Below are 17,073 nucleotides of genomic sequence, written 5' to 3' on the forward strand. Positions count from 1 at the left end.
AGGACCCCGGAGCCCGCCCGTGCCGCCTTGTCCCGCCGGTAAGGGAGGTGGTTTAATCTACACCGGCGGGACAGCCATTTTAGCGGCGGGACTTCGGCCCATCCGGGCCGGAGAATCGCGGGGGCGGGCCCGCCAACCGGCGAGGCGGGATTCCCGCCCCCGCCGAATATCCGGTGCCGGAGAATTCGGCAACCGGCGGAGGCGGGATTCACGCCAGCCCCCGGCGATTCTCCGACCCGGCGGGGGGGTCGGAGAATCTCGCTTCTGATTCTGAAGAGAAGTGCTGAGGAGTAGAGGAATGGATGGATTGTGCAGAGACTTTGTTCAAAGAGACTGTCAATCGAGAAGGATTTCGGTTGGAGGAAGAAGAACAAAGAAAAATGGACTATATTATTATATCTGTTTGCATGTGTTTTTTTTTTTATGAAATGAAAACGTATATTTGATGAGTACATTTCTTAGTGGATGGTGCAAAAGTGAAAAATGAAATCATCTTGAAGTTGATGATTTATTTATTTTTCTTGGGAGGAGGTATCATGTGAGATGGATGTTTAAGCAATGTACATTTAAGAAAACAGTGATGTCAGAGAGTGGGTGGAGCTGAGGTCAGGTCAGCCATTTTGGAAGTTTTGTTTTACAGTTTGGAGGAAAAGAGCTTGTGTGTGCCTATGTTTTGCAGTGAGCTGGATCTCTACCATGAAAGACTAACTCTGGATCATTTGGGTGATTTAAAGAAAAGCCTTTAACCTGATGTGATTTTGTTTAAAGGTGTTAAGTCTCTTGGAAGTTTGAAGGAACATTTTAAGGAAGTATTTACTGTTGCAATATTTTCTGAGTTATCTTTGAAGTAAGGGGTGTTAAGAGATCCAATGTTTATTTAAGATGTTAAGTTGAGTTCATGGAATAAACAGTGTTTTGTGTTCAGAAACCCATGTGTCCATAATTGTAATCCCACACCTAGGGAAAAAGCCGTGTGCTAGGAAAAGCAACAAATCCATTAAAGGGAGAGGTTGGTTGAACTCCATGATACATTTTGGGGTTCTGAAAATGCCTCGCCCATAACAATATCACATGTAAATATACTGATGATAATGTATAAATTTATTCCTTCAAAGTAAAGAGGATGTAGTGATATCATGGTTGTGTCGTAATTCACCGACTGACCACTAGGAGTCTCATTAGTATATGAGTGAATGTTAGAGTCAGGTAACTTTAGACTGACTAGAAAACTGGGAGAGAGGTTGCTTGTACATGTCAATATTGTTATAAATTTGTTGTTTTGTGTATATTTGACCCACAGTTAATATTAATAAACCGCTGATAGCTTTAGCTACAAGTGTTCTTGTAATATAAATCAGGCCATCCGACAAGAACATTACAATCCTCACAACCTTGGACATTGCCGTGCAGAAGACTGTCCAGAACCCAAAAATCCTGGAGCATGCCCAGAACATGAGGGCATGGTTAGCCAGGCCTGCCTGGCACCGTTCATATTCGTCCAACCATATGGTTGTTGCAGATGGGGGTTTTGATGGACATTTCGGTCAAACCAAAGTGTTGTCTTAGCTGTTTCCATGACTGGAGCATGACTAGTAGCACTGGGCTTGTAAAGTGCTTGGCCAGAGGGGATGGGAGCGCTGCTGTGGCCAGGGCCCGGAGGGACATCCCTGAGGAGGAACCTTGCTTAATTTTTTACCAATTCAGCTTCTGGTTCCTTTACCCACCCCCTCACACTTTCTGCTGTAGCTACCCAGTGGTAATATTGCAGGTTTGGGAGGGCTAGTTCCCCATGATTCTTTGCAGGACTTTTTTGGAGATCCTTGGGTTCTTCCTCTCTCCCTCGCATAGAGTGAGACTCTGTGCTCTCTATCTCCCCTCCGGATCCCCTTCCAGTTCTTTGCCACTCTTAGCACGATGGCTAGTGGCGCCAGGACGAATAGCAGTGGCGACTGTGGGCATCCCTGCCTTGTGCCTCGGTGCAGCTGGAAGTACTTAGAGTTGGTGGTATTTGTCCACACACTTGCCATGGGAGTGTTATGCAGGAGTTTCATTCAGGCGGTGAACCCTGCTCCAAGCCCAAACCCCTCCAGTATCTCTATGAGGTATTTCCATTCGACTCTGTTGAAATTCTTTTCTGCGCCCAGGGAGATGATCACCTCTGGATGGGGTCATATCACATTCAGCAGGCGCCTGATTTTTGACATTAGCTGTCTACCCTTAACAAAGCCTGCCTGGTCTTCTGCCACCACATCTGGCACGCTGTTCTCTAATCGCCTGACTGGGATTCTGGCCAGTATTTTTGCATCTACATTGAGCAGAGAAATCAGTCTGTAGGACCCGCATTCTGTCGGGTCATTGTCTTTCTTGGGTATCAGTGAGTTTGAGGCTTGTGCTGGCGTAGGCGGCAGGGTGCCCCTTGTCAGCGAGTCCTTGAACATCTCCCGCTGGTGCGGGGCCAGTGCCATCGCAAATCTTTAATATAAGTCCGCTGGGAATCCATGTGGTCCAGATGCCTTTCCCGCCTGCATGGAATTGATGCTGTCCATGACTTCTCCCAGTTCTCATGGTGCTTTCAGCCCCCGCTTCCTATCCTCCCCCACGACTGGCATGTCTCGTCCATCGAGGAATTGCTTCATCCTCGTGCCCCTTCGGGGGGCTTGGAGGTGTACTCCCCCGGTAGAAGCCTCAAATGAGTTGTTGACCTTTTCCGACTCCGCTAATAGTTTGCCCTCATTGTCTCTAATCTGTGCTATTTCCCTCATGGCTGCCTGCTTTCTCAGCTGGTGAGCCAGCAGGTGACTGGCTTAATTCCGTGTTCGTACAGAGTCCCTCTTGCCTGGATGAGTTGGTGCACCACTTTCCTTGTGGAGAGCAGGTCAAAGTCTATTTGTAGTTTTTCCCTCTCTGCCCGGAGCTCTACGGCCAGGGCCGTGGTGTATCGGCGGTCTATCTCCAGTATGGAGTACACTAGCTGTTGCCTAGCCACCGTTGCTTCCCTGTCTCTACGCTTTATAAGCAATAATCTCACCCCTTATCACAGCCTTCAGCACCTTCCAGAACGTGGAGGGTGAGACCTCCCCGTTCTGGTTGTTGGTCTGTGACCTGTGATATTTTCTCGCAGAAAGCCTTCCCGGCGAGGACGGATATGTCCAACCTCCATGGGGGGCATTGGGCAAGGCCCGTCTCCAACCTCATGCCCATGTAGTGTGGAGTGTGGTCGGAAATTACGATCGCTGAGTATTCCACTCTTACTATCTCTGGAAGCACCGATTTCCACACTACAAAGAAGTCATTCTGGGTATATACTTTATTTACCTGGGAGAAGAAGGAGAACTCCTTCTCCCCTGGGTGTGTGAACCTCCATGGGTCCATTGCCCTCATCTGCTCCATGAATGTGCTGAGTTATTTTAAGACCATAAGACATAGGAGCAGAATTAGGCTACTCGGCCCCTCGACTCTGCTCTGTCATTCAATCATGGCTGATATTTTCTCATCTCCATTCTCCTGCGTTCTCCCCATAACCCCATATCCCCTTATTAATCAAAAACCTATCTATCTCTGTCTTAAAGACACTCAGTGACTTGGCCTCTACAGCCTTCTGCGGCAAAGAGTTCCACAGAGTCACCACCCTCAGGCTGAAGAAATTCCTCCTCTGTTTTAAAGGATCGTCCCTTTAGTCTGAGATGGTGTCCTCTGGTTCCAGTTTTTCCTACAAGTGGAAACATCCTCTCCACGTCCGCTCTATCCAGGTCTCGCAGTAACCTGTAAGTTTCAATAAGATCTCCCCCTCATCCTTCTAAACTCCGAGTACAGACCCAGAGTCCTCACCGTTCCTCATACAACAATTTCTTCATTCCAGGGATCATTCTTGTGAACTTCCTATGGACCCTTGCCATGTTGGAGGACTTCCCTGCTTTGGGGTTCGACATGTCTGTCTGTGGGTCCTGTACCCAGTTAAATTCCACCCCCCATAATAGTTGGTGCGTTTCTATGCAGGAGATTTCCGCCATGGTCTTCTTTAAACTCCGTGTCAACCCAGTTAGGAGCTACACATTGATCAGGACCACTGGTGCCCCGTCAAGGGCACCACTGACCATGATGTACCCATCTCCCTGGGTCCGTAACTGTCCTTGTCATAGTAAACACCGTCCTCTTATTTATCTGTATGGTTACCCCCCTAGCTCTTGTCCCATAACACGGATGATAGGTCTGTCCCATGCAGCTTGTCTTACCCACAGTCCGTCTTTCTCCCTCAGGTGCGTCTTTTGGAGGAAAACTTTGTCTGCTTTCATACTTTTCTGGTGTGCAAAGACTCTGGTTCTTTCCACTGAGCCATTAAGTCCCCTGACGTCCAGGTGACTATTCTGATGGGGGGATTGTGTCCACTCCTGCGGGATCAACCATACTTTTTAAAAAAATATTTCAAATTAAGGGGTAATTTAGAGTGGCCAATCCACCTACCCTGCACATCTTTGGGTTGTGGAGGTGAAACCCACACAGACACGGGGAGGATGTGCAAACTCCACATGATGACTCACTTTCAATGGTACCAGTTTAAAAAAAAAAATTATACAGTTCTTTTATTAAACTGCAATTTGGATTCTTTTAAAAAAAATTTAGAGTATCCAATTATTCTTTTTCCAATTAAGGGGTAATTTAGCGTGGCCAATCCGCCTACCCTGCACATTTTGGGTTGTGGAAGTGTAACCCACGCAGACATGGGAGAATGTGCAAACTCCACATGATCAGTGACCCGGGTCCTCAGCGTCGTAGGCAGCAGTGCTAACCACTGTGCCACCCTGCCGCCCACAATTTGGATTCTTAAACTGCCCAGAATGGAATTTGAACTTTGACTTATTAGTATAGGCCTTTGGATCACTAGTTTAGTAACATTATCACTAGACTATGTTACAAGTACTTTCTCTCGCAAAGAGAAGACTGAGGGTGACCTGGTAGAGGTCTAAAAGGGTTTGTTAGGCCTAGAGAAGGATATTCCTGGTATTATGGAGGTGAGGCACCAGGAAAATAATGGGTGATATGTTCGGATGGCTCCTGATGTATTGCCACCTCTTTTGTGCTTTCCCAGAAGCAGACTGGGAATCAGATCGGCTGCCCACTCCACCAAAGCAGTCAGCCAATTAGTCCAATTAAGGTTTACATTTATTAACATGTGTACCGAGGTATGGTTAAAAGTATTGTTCTGTATACAGAACCTACTTAGGTGCCATTTTGCACCAGAACTGGTATTCTACTGACATCGAAGCAGCCCCTCCCCTCCCATTGCTGCCAGATCAAGTGAGGCAGCCTCCCAGCAGGAGGCCGGAACTAATGGAGACAGAGGCTCCAAGAACCAATGATTCAGGCCATAGAGGCGAAAGGTCTCGTCTACCACTGATTCGATCAAGGGTGTATTCCTTCCATCTTAATGGCCGTATTGTATTTGGGCCTCCTTATTTGTTGGCATTTCTGCAGGCAACCTCAGGAGTCTACCTGCCAACCTTAACAGGATGGTGAGCACAGAGGCAGCCATTAGGAGGCCATCTCCTGGAAAGTTGCATCAGCAGGTGCACTGACAACATGGAAGGCCTCAGGAACTCCATATGGGCCTGATGTGGGAGTTCTGATGCCCCATGTCTCTAGCCCAATGTTTCTGCTTGCAGCAAGCCCAGAAATAGGTGTCATAAACATAGTATGGCCAATTATACATTCAATAGGGAATTCCTGAGAAACGCCATTATCCAGGGAACCGTGAGTATGTGGAATCTGCTGCCACAAAGAATAGTTGAGTTGAATAGTATAGATGCACTTAAGTTAAAAGCTAGACATAATGAGAGATAAAGGAATAGAGGGTATCTTTTTTGATGAAAGGCCACAGGACTGAAATGTTCAGTCTGTTTCTCCCAGGTGCCATCAAACTGCTCAGAGATTCTAGCGTTTTCTATTTTTATTTCAAATTTCAGATCTATTACATTTTGCTTTTGAACATTATAGATAGGCTATGTGGTGATGATGAGATCAAGTAAGGTGGGTGGAAGCTCACGTGGAACATAAACACCAGAGAGGATCAGTTGGGCTGAATGGTCTGTTTCTGTGTTGTAAATACTGCAGCAAGTTAACGAATAAAACTGAGGAACTTACTACAAACAGCCACAGAGACGAGAAGCCAATTAAGTTCATGTCAAAACTGTTTCTTTTATTAGGAACTGAGATTTATTTTTTTACATACCATATGTTTATAAAGAATAAATCACAGTACATTTAAATTGCCATTTGTGTTTATATTAAGAAAAAGGAATCCCCCAGGCTCTCTAAAAATGAATACCACGAAAACCTGATGAATGCAAGTGATGCCACATTGTCTCAGGAGTAGAAATTGCTGCTCTTGTTACTATAAATAAAACATGCATGTCCTGTATTAAAATAGTTTTGGCTTCATTTCAGAGAAGATGTGTTTGATGAGATTATAATTAAGAGACGGACCAAATAATAGTCACATATTAGGACTATTAAAAAAACACTGATGTCGCAACTCATTCTGGTCAATGGTGAACCTAGAACTTGTCAAAATCATAGGGTGACACGTCACTCAGGGAGTGATGTGATGGTCACACAAAACAAGGTATATATTTTATATATATATTTGTATCTAATAAAATGAATGACCAACCAGCATGCAACTGAATACAATGTCTCCATGCATGGAAAATTAAAAGAGAGAGAGAGAGAAATAAAAACAATTTCTAATTAGGCAATCGTCACAGAACTCCCAATTTTCAAGTCTTTCCTGATTACGGTTCTTCAGGAATGGTTGTGGTTGGAATCCCGTTAGGTACCTTGGCAAGTTGGACTGGAGGTGTGGCAGTTCCCCTTTGCTTCAAGGAGACGGCGGTGTTTTTAGAGAGTGGTAGGATCCTTGGCTTCCAACACAAGCTTGTCTCAGCCACTGCATTACAAACACACACAAGCAAAAAAAAAACACCGTCAAGGTTCTCAATGAATTGGTAAAAGAGGGCATGCATCCAGGTGCTGCGAATAGAAAATGTCAGCACCTTACTCCTCCCTTCATTTTGTTTCCATCTCCAATCTGGATGTTTCTGTTGACATTGGTAATTGGTATAAATGTTGCAACAACTTGCATTTGTATAACACTCATTGCCTCATAGAATCCGAAACTACAGAATGGGGCCATTCAGCCCATTGTGCCTGCGTCAGCTTTTTTGAGAGAGGTTTACAATTAGTCCCACTGGGCGTAACCCAGAAAATTAAGTTATTTATCCAATTTGCTTTCAAAAGTTACGACTGAATCGGCTTCAACACTCTTTCATAATCATAGAAGGCAGAAGGTAAGAACATTAAAATGTGGAAAAGTCTGGGACTAGTCCAAACTGAAATTCCATTTTAAGGCATACCAGACCAATTTGAACCAGTACCAGTCACTTCCCAAGTTGTACTGATTTTCCCTTCTGGAAACTTATTAAGTCTCATTGCAAAAGACAGGAGGGCTCTCTCAGTTCTACATTGGGAGTGTCACCTTTGATTATGTGCTGAGGTCTGTGGTTCTTAAACTTACAACGTTTGCACTCCGAGGTGGGTGCGAAACCCACACCTAAAAGTGATATACCGGTTGAAGGGAAGATAATTAGGGTACTGTCTGCATGATGGATAAACACCGGCACAGACTGGATGATCCTGTTCTTTCCATATTACAATTTCCGTGTAATTTAAAATCAGAGCTCCAAAAGCAGGACACAGCACTTTAACCTGTCTCCAGAGAAGATATTGTGCCATGAACAAGACCAAGGCAGCGTGAGCAGACATGTCCTCATTAGCTGCATATTCTGTGTATTGCTGGCTGTGTATCACAAAACAAAAACCCTCCAGATAGGCAGCTGTGAAGTGAGGGGCCAGCAGTGAACTGAAACGTCTTAACTCTATTTGCGAATGTAAACTAACAGTCTGTGCCAATTAAGACCCAAGCAGTGGAATTCTATGCAAACAAAAACTGAGCAAACAAACTTTGATTAAGATTATTAGCCGGATATTACTTGCAGCAGCTGACCGCTGGAAGGAAATGCGGCACGGTACTGGGGGTCAGGTTGGAAGGGGCAAGACACTGAGGGCACTAGTGGTAAGGCCTGGGTATGGGATAAGGAACAGGCATTGGAGGTGAAGAGTGGGGAATTGAGGTTAAGGGACAGCAGACTGTGAGTGAGGGGAAGAACAACTCTTATGAGGGGGCAATGGGAAGGGGTGGGGGGATGAAGGGGAGGAGGTGGAGATAATTTCATTAGTCTAGTAATCCAGAGGCCTCGGTTAATTAATGCTGTGGGGGAGATGGGTTCAAATCCTACCATGGCAGCTGGAGAATTTAAACTCAATTAATAAAATCTGGAACAGAAAATTAGTCTCAGTAATGGTGACCATAAAACTATCATTGATTATTGCAAAATACAATCTAGTTCACAAATGATCTTAGGGAAGGAAATCTGCTGGTCTGGCCTACATGAGACTGTTGCCTGAACTACCTGGTAAGCCACCGGGCTCAAGGGAAGTTGGGCTCGGAAACAGTGCCAACAATACCAACAGCCCATGAAAGAATAATTTAAAAAAAACCATAATTACCGATGACAAATGCAACAGTATCATGTAATGTCCCTTTGTGTCCTTCAGTCGATAGTATGTTAAATACAATAATGAGCTGCCAACAGGCTGTGTCCAGTCTCCCTTTGAACCCTTTTATCTAATTCTCCTGCACGGAGGGAGTGCTACACTCCCAGAGGTGCTGCATCTGTTCTCTCAGGTAGATGCTAAAAATCCCAGAAAAGATCCAAGTAGTGCAATGGAGGTTTTCCTGGTGTCCTGCACCAATGTTTACCTGTTAACAAAGCCAACATCTGTTTCCCAGCCCAACTTCCCTGTTAACTAGCAGATTGCCCAGTCATTATCACACTGCTGCTTCTGAGGGTTTGTTGTGTGCAAATTGATTCCCGCAGTTTCGTACATGACAAAAATGACTTTAATTCAGAAGTAATTCATTGGATGTCACAAAGTACTGCACAGCCAAAGGCCATGATACATGTTGCATAATTGCAGTTACTTCTTTGAAAGCAAAGCGGGGAAACAGTTTCATCTGGAATTGTGTGTCCAGATTTGAGCCCCACATGTGAAGGATTATAACACCCTTGAGAACATCCAAAATAGGAACATTAGTATGATATTCAAACTTTAGTTTAAACAGTTAGCAAGGGTTTTGGGCCCTTTTTCACTCAAGAAGTCCTTGTGCTCATTGACCGACTTTACCTATCATTCTTCTAATGCCTCAAATGTATAATTCCCTTCATGGACTCATTTCTCGCTACCTCCAGGAGTCACTTCTGGCCTACATCCCTACCACTTGAAACTCTCCATCCTCTGACTCTGTTCTCTTGTGCCTTCATTATGCCTTCAGCCCCCAATGTCCCAATGCACTGGAAAACTCTACCTAACCCCTTCAGCCTATTCGCTCCATCTCCCCTTTAAGATCCTCCTTAAAACTCACCTCTCTTACCTAGATTGTGGCTACCCACCCCCAGCTCCCTCTTCTTTAACACAGTAGTAATTCTTTCTAATTCTGTGTTCCAGAAAAATCCTTTGAAAAGCTTTTCTACATTAAACAAATTATATAAGATCAAAATAAAAACAGAAAATGATGGGAATACTCAGCAATTAGGCAGTTTCTATGTTGGTTCCACTGCTGTTTCCTTTTGCCTTACTGTCATGAACCTGTCCTTCATCCTATCAAAGACCTTCCCCTTTGCTCTTCCCTCTCCTGTTGTGAAAAGCCTGCCGATACGGTTCTGCCCCAGATACTGCCTGACATACCCTCCTCCCATCACCATCCCATACCGCCCTCCCCTCCCCCCACCCACAACCCCACTGGGGAATATTCATTCAAAGTATTGTTCTTGTTGGTACAAAGAAACTCAGTTCCATGCTCCCACACTCCCAATGAGAAGTGGAACTCAAATAGGTCTTCCCTTTTCAAAACACAGGTCAGATTCAAATATCAATCTTCTTCTCTCCTTGGCAAGTCAGAAGGGTAGGGTGGTATTTCCAGCTTGCTGGGAATTTAAAACAGATGGTATTGGATCAGCTGTCCATTCTGCACTGGCCTGATTTCAGTGGGGAGGGGAATTTGCAAGCCAATATGATCTCACTTAGTAGGAAAGGTCAGATATATAGGAAGGTATCTTCATAAGGTGAGGTGAAGAAGGTGGGAGAAGGGCTCTGTGGCATGTAAAAACCTATTGGGCTGAATGGTCTATTTCTGTAAATACCATTTAGTTCCATCATTGATTCACAGAATAGAACAGTACAGAAGGAGGCCATTTGGCTCATTGTGTAAGTGTCGGTTCTTTTAGTTAGTACCATTCCCTTTCCTCACCCCTCCATCAAATACTGACCAATTCTCTTTTGAAAGATGCTATGAACCTCTATCCACAACCTTATTATCCAGTGCATTCCAAATCTTAACGAGTTGTTGCATAAAGGTTCATAAAGGTTGTTGCATAAAATGTTCCCTCATTATGTCTCTCGTTCTTTTGCCCATCACCTTAAATTTTTGCCCTCCTATCAACATCCCATCAGCCATCGATAACCGTTTCTCATTATTTACTTGGTTGAAATTCTTCATGATTTTAAAGACCTGGATCAAATCTCCTCTTAGCCTTCTCTATGCTATGAGAACAACCCAGGTTCTACAATCTATCCACATAACTGTAATCCCTCACCTTGAAACCATTCTCATAAATCTCTTCTGTGCCCTTGCTGAAGTGTCATGCTCAGATTTGGACACAATGCTCTAGCTGAGGTTCAACTAGTGTTTCACATGTATACTATATAACTTACTTGTTTTTGCACTCTGTGCCCTGGAGCTTCACTACCGAGGTGGGTAGCGCGTGTTGGGAGACTACGCAACTCGCTGGATGCCCCTCAGAATATAGAACCCCTATTTTCTCCATGGAAGCGGGATGTCAAAGGGGTGAGGCCTGCCGTCACCAGAGGCAGTACCTAGGTAGCCACAGGGATGGTGAATGCCAAGACATTAGTCTGGTTAGAAGGCCCGCTTCGGCCCTCTGGGATTTTGTCACAGAATTTTTAGAAGATGTTAGGCCCTCTAGCTCACATCCCACACACCCCCTCCACCTAACCACCCCTCATGGACCCTCATAACTTTTATGCCAACTCAAGTCCCCCACCCATACCCACTTGGCTCCTCATACCCACCATACCGTTGAATGTCAAATAATGTCTCAAACCTACCCCTCATGGCACCTCAAACGTTCTATGCCCTTCCAAAGCCACTATCTGTTGAAGGTTGTATATTGTCTCATGGAGAGGTGTAAAGGCTTGTATGGTTTGACAATAACTGTTTATTAATTTTCTTTTAAATTTAGAGTACACAATTATTTTTTTTTCCAATTAAGGGGCAATTTAGCATGGCTAATCCACCTACCCTGCACATATTTGGATTATGGGGGGTGAAACCCATGCAGACACGTGGAGAATGTGCAAACTCCACACAGATAGTGACCCAGGGCTGGGATTTGAACCCGGCGCCTCAGCGCCGTAGGCTGCAGTGCTAACCACTATGTCACCGTGCTGCCCATAATTGTTTATTAATAACACGTAACTATATGCATGATACAATCCTGACTAGGTGCTACCAGGCACAATACTACATTCTACTACTCCCATATGACTCTCGGCATCATAATAAGGACAACTGTTTCCCCAGTCCCATAATAACCTTTACAGTCCCATCACCCTAATACTGTCCATCATGTTCTTCCTGGCCGTTGAAGATTTGCCTCTCCTATATTTGCATGTTCTCACCCTTGAGCTCAACCCACACTTTGGCTTCTAGTGCTGCACTCTGTTTCTTCATGTGCACTTGTGCCTCCCTAAGCTGTGTCTTGGTGAGTTGGTGGTCGCCTTTCTCTTGCTTCAGGATCGGCTACATGTTGAGTGTGCGAGCTTGAAGCTTCAGTTTGGCTGCTGTAGTTTTTCCTGGTCCTGTGACAGCAACTGTTTGACTCTGAAGTTCAGGCTCAACCTACTGCTCCTTCTCTGTATCTTCTTCTTTTAAGTGTGTTGGCGCTCATGTGGAAGTTTGTCTGGCCTGCCTGAAGAGGAGTATTTTCTGCCATCTGGAAAGAAGTTGGAATAATTGTCTCTGCAAAAAGTGAGGACAATTCTGAACTAAAGTCCCAGTTGAGACCATCAGCACTGAGGGACTTTCTGGAGTCTCCAACTCAGTGTAGTTGACAACGGCGATTGTTTTGACATCTTCTGCCATTTTGAGCAGGTTGAGGGCAATACAGGTATCCATGCTGAGGAAATAAAGGTTGATTTCAGATGACACATAGAACTTTGATTATTTTCAAACTGTAGAGTGGCTATTGAATCATGCCCATCTTATGTTTTGCTTCCGTTTTGCGGTGGATTGTCTGATGATTTGGATGACTTTGTCCAAAATCAGATTTTCTTGAGATTGGAGTACATCAGAAAGAGTACCATTGGCCACTCCCACTACTATTTAGTTGCTTAAGGTCCCCATAGTCATAACTTTCAACCAAGCTGTACAACTCATTTATGGGTTCCACAGGCTTTTGGACTCTCATTAAATTTGGCTCACTCTAATATTTTATTGCTTCGTAGGTTAAAGTTGGTATCAAAGGACTTAATGTAGGAAATTGTTTCATTTTATATTTTATATTTGTTGTAGTAATAGCATTAAAAACCCTGGTTTAAGATGTATACAAGCAGCATGTCTGCTAAAACTGTGATTAAAGTGTGGTAAAAGTGAGATAATCTTTGATTATACCATTTACTTGTTTACAGATAGACGGCTAATGGGACACTTTTGATCTTGGAGGATCCTTGGGGTGTAGATAATTTATGAGGGATGGTGCTTAGTCCTGAGAATTCTTAGTTGGAGGAGACCGAATAATGCCTTATGATATAATTAAGGGGTGGAGGCAGGTCTGTCTGTAGTTTGCAGTTTGCTATAGGATTTTAGTCTGACAAGAGAGATCTTCAACTGGCTCCTGAAAAGTTCTCTCCAAGGCCTTTACACAGAGAAAAGCAAGTAAACCTGATTGTTAACTTTATTTATAAGTGGCCTTTGAACTATATTGGTCAGCTTAATTGGAATATGTATATAGTTGCAGGTTTATGGAGTAAGTTAAATTTATTTATTTTATTCAAGAAACATTTTAACAGTTGACTGTAACACTGTTACTTTGTTGGTAATGTGATTGATTCTTGTTTAAATTAAATCTTGTTTTAACATAAAAGATAACTATTTGCTAGTGTATCACAGAATCACAGAAAATACAATGCAGAAGAGGCCCTTCGGTCCATCAAGTCTGCACCGACACATGAAAAATATCTGACCTATCTTTCCCATTTGCCAGCACTTGGCCCATAGCCTTGAATGTTAAGACGTGCCAAGTGCTCATCCAGGTACTTTTTAATGGATGTGAGGCAATCCGCCTCTACCACCCTCCCAGGCAGTGCATTCCAAACCATCCTCACGCTCTGGGTAAAAATGTTTTTCCTCACATTCCCTCCTAAACCTCCTGTCCCTCACCTTGAACTTGTGTCCTCTCATGACTGACTCTTCAACTAAGGGGAATGGCTGTTCCCCATCCATCCTGTCAATACCCCTCATAATCTTGTCCACCTTAATCAGATCGCCACTCAGTCTTCTCTGCTCCAATGAAAACAGCACAAGCTTATCCAACCTCTCTTCATAACTTAAATATCCCATCCCAAGAAAAATCCTGGTGAATCTCCTTTGCATGTCCTCCAGTGCAATCTTATCCTTCCTATAATGTGCTGACCAGAATTGCACACAGCTGTGGCCTCACCAAAGTTTTAGACAACTCCAACATGACCTTTCTGTTTTTGTAATCTACGCCTCAATTGATAAAGGCAAGAGTCCCATATACCTGTTTCATCGGCCTATTAACCTGCCCTCTTGCCTTCAGAGACCTATGGACAAACACGCCAAGGTCTCTTTGTTCCTCGGAACTTCCCAGTGTCATGCCATTCATTTCATACTTCCTTATCAAATTTCCCCTTCCAAAGTGTATCACCTCACGTTTTTCAGGGTTAAATTCCATCTGCCACTTATCCACCCATTTGACCTTCCTGACTATACCTTCCTGTAACCCAAGACACTCAACCTCACTGTTAACCATCCGGCCAATCTTTGTGTCATCCGCAGACTTACTGATCCTATCGTCCACATCTTTGTTGTTTATATAAATGACGGATAATAGGGGACCCAGAACAGATCCCTATGGTACGCCACTGGACGCTGGCTTCCAGTCACCAGAGCAGCCAAATGTCATCACCCTTTCTTTCCTACACCTAAGCCAATTTTGCATTCACCTTATCAAATTACCCTCTATCCCATGCACATTTGCCTTCTTTATAAGTCTCCATGTGGGACCTTATCAAAGTTATCACTCCTGTGGCGAAGTATCCTTTCCTCACAGTTTTACAAATTGCAAATTGCTGTGTTCCTTTCCAGGATCCTAACACTCCAAAGTTATCAGAAGAATCATTTATTCCTGGTCTGGCAATTATATTTTTGGCTATCGGAAGTTCTGAATATAAAAGTGCATTCACTTGTTCAGCCTCAGTTTTCTTATTCAACTCTGATACTATCATATATTTTAAAACACCTCTTCTCCATAACACCCAATTTTGCACCTGGTCTGGCCCTTCCATCTGCCTTATCTTGCCTGACAGTGTTGATTCACTATCCATGACTGTTTTGAACACGACAGAGTACAACTTTAACATTTATTTAAATGGTACCGAATAATCTTTTTTTTTCTCATGCTTGGCCGGATTCTGCAGGAAACCTTTTGAACAAATTGTCTTGGAGAGCTAGTTGCTTTCCTGAACTTAGAACTGTATCTGATTTTTTTGCCCTCACTTCTCTTCAAAATTTTTATTTTAGTTTGTGTGCGTTCGCCATGCCTTATGGTGACAGCTCTGGGATGTCGCATTCTTCAGGCTGCGCTTGTTAAAACGATCAGTCAGCCGGTATTGCCTGATTATGGCGCTGAATTTAAGTGCTTTTTCATTCTGTTTTTGGAGCTTGCTCACCCTTTGCAATCTGCCTAGGTTCTTTGACTCTGCTTTCCATCGGGTCTCGCAATGAACTTCCACATGCTCTGGTGGAGTCCTTTTACACAGCACTGTGAATCTTCCTTCTGCCCTTCAGTTTCCATGTCTGTAATGGAGTTTCTTAGGTGATCAGAAGCTGTGTAATCAAGATCTTCAGGTTTGATGCACTTTTCTCAGGTCAGACTGCAATTTGTTTACATTTTCCTTCTTCGGGATTTGGGGGTCATTCACTTGCTACCACCATGTTGTAAAGGTATGTGCTGTTTCCTGAAGAAGCCTAGAGGCTTATATGTTTGAACAATGGCTGTTCTTTAATTTTACATCACCATTTACATATATACAGATACAGTCCTCAACAAGTGCAATCTTCATACTGACTTCCACCAAACTCACCACTAAGCTTTACTACTCCCATGTTCCCCATTACATCATAATGTGGTGGTACTGTTTCCAGTCTCACATTAGCCATTGTAGTCCCAAACACCCGAGTGATGTAGCATCCACTATGGGAAGACCTCAGGAGCAATGTAGAGATGGAGAAAAGCGTTCATCAATCTAATGCAGCTCTCGTTCATACAAGATTGTAGTGAAGGGAACCTTCAATTTATAAAATCCATTTGAAGCCTTTAAGCCGCAAGTTGCTAATCTCTTACTAAAAACAATAAAACCTCTATTTCGATCCCACTTCAAAAACAGCCAATCCTTTAATAGTCTCTCTAAACTGTCAATCAAACTGTGAATTCTGAACTCCTTGCTGAGATAAGATTAGCTTTTGAAAATTAGCCAAGCACAATGGCATCATCATATACCTTGGAGTAATACTAATAAAATAACTTTGGTGACACCGCATGAATAGATGCTATTATTTTATCTAACCTGCAGAAGATGACCTTTCAAACAAAGTAGTCCAGGTGAGTGTCCTAAAAAAATCTTCAGCGATAGCTCCAGCTTCCCATTTTAAGCTTAAGAAGCATTGGGCTGGATTCTCCGTTTGCCGACGCCAAAATCGGGAAACGCGATTGGGCGGAGAATAGCTTCCGACGCCAAAATCGCGATAGCCGCCAGTTTGACGCCAAATCAGGATGTTCCGGCCGAGCAGCCGGGGTGCACCCCCCGCTCCCCCCAACCCCGCTCGCCCCCCCCCCCAGGACTGAGGCAATGCCCAGCAATCGACCGCACATACAGCGGCCATCTTGCTGACCACCCACCCCGGCCCCTGGTTCTACACAGTGCCACCGGTCGTATGGACGGCAAGGTGACGGTCACCCTCAACTTCTATGCAACGAGGTAGTTCCAGTCGCCAAGTGGGGACCTGTCTGAGATCTCGCAGACATTGGCGCACAGGTGCATCCATGCCATCACGGAGGCTCTATATGCACACACGGACCAGTACATCCAGTACCATGTGGACTGAGCCCACGAGGATGCCCGGGCAGCGGGGTTCGCTGTTGTCGCCGGGATGCCCCAGGTCCAGGGGGTGATCGATGTCATGCATGTTGCCCTACGGCCACCTGCAGATAACATGTCGCTATACACCAACAGAAAGAACTTTCACTCCATGAACATCCAGCTGGTCTGCGACCAACAGATGCGTATCATGCCCGTCTGTGGCTGATACCCGGGCAGGTTGTATGACGCAGTCAGCTTGGCACAGTTGGTGATCCCAACATGTTTGAGGGGCAACCGTTCGGCTGCGGGGCTGGCTGCTGGGTGACAGGGGTTACCCGCTGCAGTCGTGGCTGATGACGCCGATCTGGAGGACACTGACCGACACGGAGACCCGATACAACGATATGCATACAGCGGCCAGGGGTGTAGTCAAGCGGTGCTTTAGAGTCCTGAAGATGTGCTTCGGCTGCTGGGTGACAGGGGTTACCCACTGCAGTC

At 44.5% G+C, this 17,073-nt stretch overlaps 1 protein-coding gene across 4 annotated transcripts in view; it reads right to left on the minus strand.

Moving 5' to 3' along the window:
* Nucleotides 1–6,172: 6,172 nt before the first annotated feature.
* The window catches only part of syt9b (synaptotagmin IXb), a 145,199-nt gene continuing 134,298 nt past the window's right edge, over nt 6,173–17,073 (minus strand). For all 4 annotated transcript variants that reach the window (XR_011933063.1, XM_072466223.1, XM_072466222.1 and 1 more), the window contains one exon: nt 6,173–6,943. Coding sequence is in view for 2 of the 4 variants with exons in the window: in XM_072466223.1 (XP_072322324.1) it covers nt 6,875–6,943 (69 nt within the window). In the remaining 2 variants the exon portion in view is untranslated. The remainder of the gene's footprint in view (nt 6,944–17,073) is intronic.

Source organism: Scyliorhinus torazame, chromosome 10 (assembly GCF_047496885.1).
Source record: "Scyliorhinus torazame isolate Kashiwa2021f chromosome 10, sScyTor2.1, whole genome shotgun sequence".
Classification (NCBI taxonomy): Eukaryota; Metazoa; Chordata; class Chondrichthyes; order Carcharhiniformes; family Scyliorhinidae; genus Scyliorhinus; species Scyliorhinus torazame.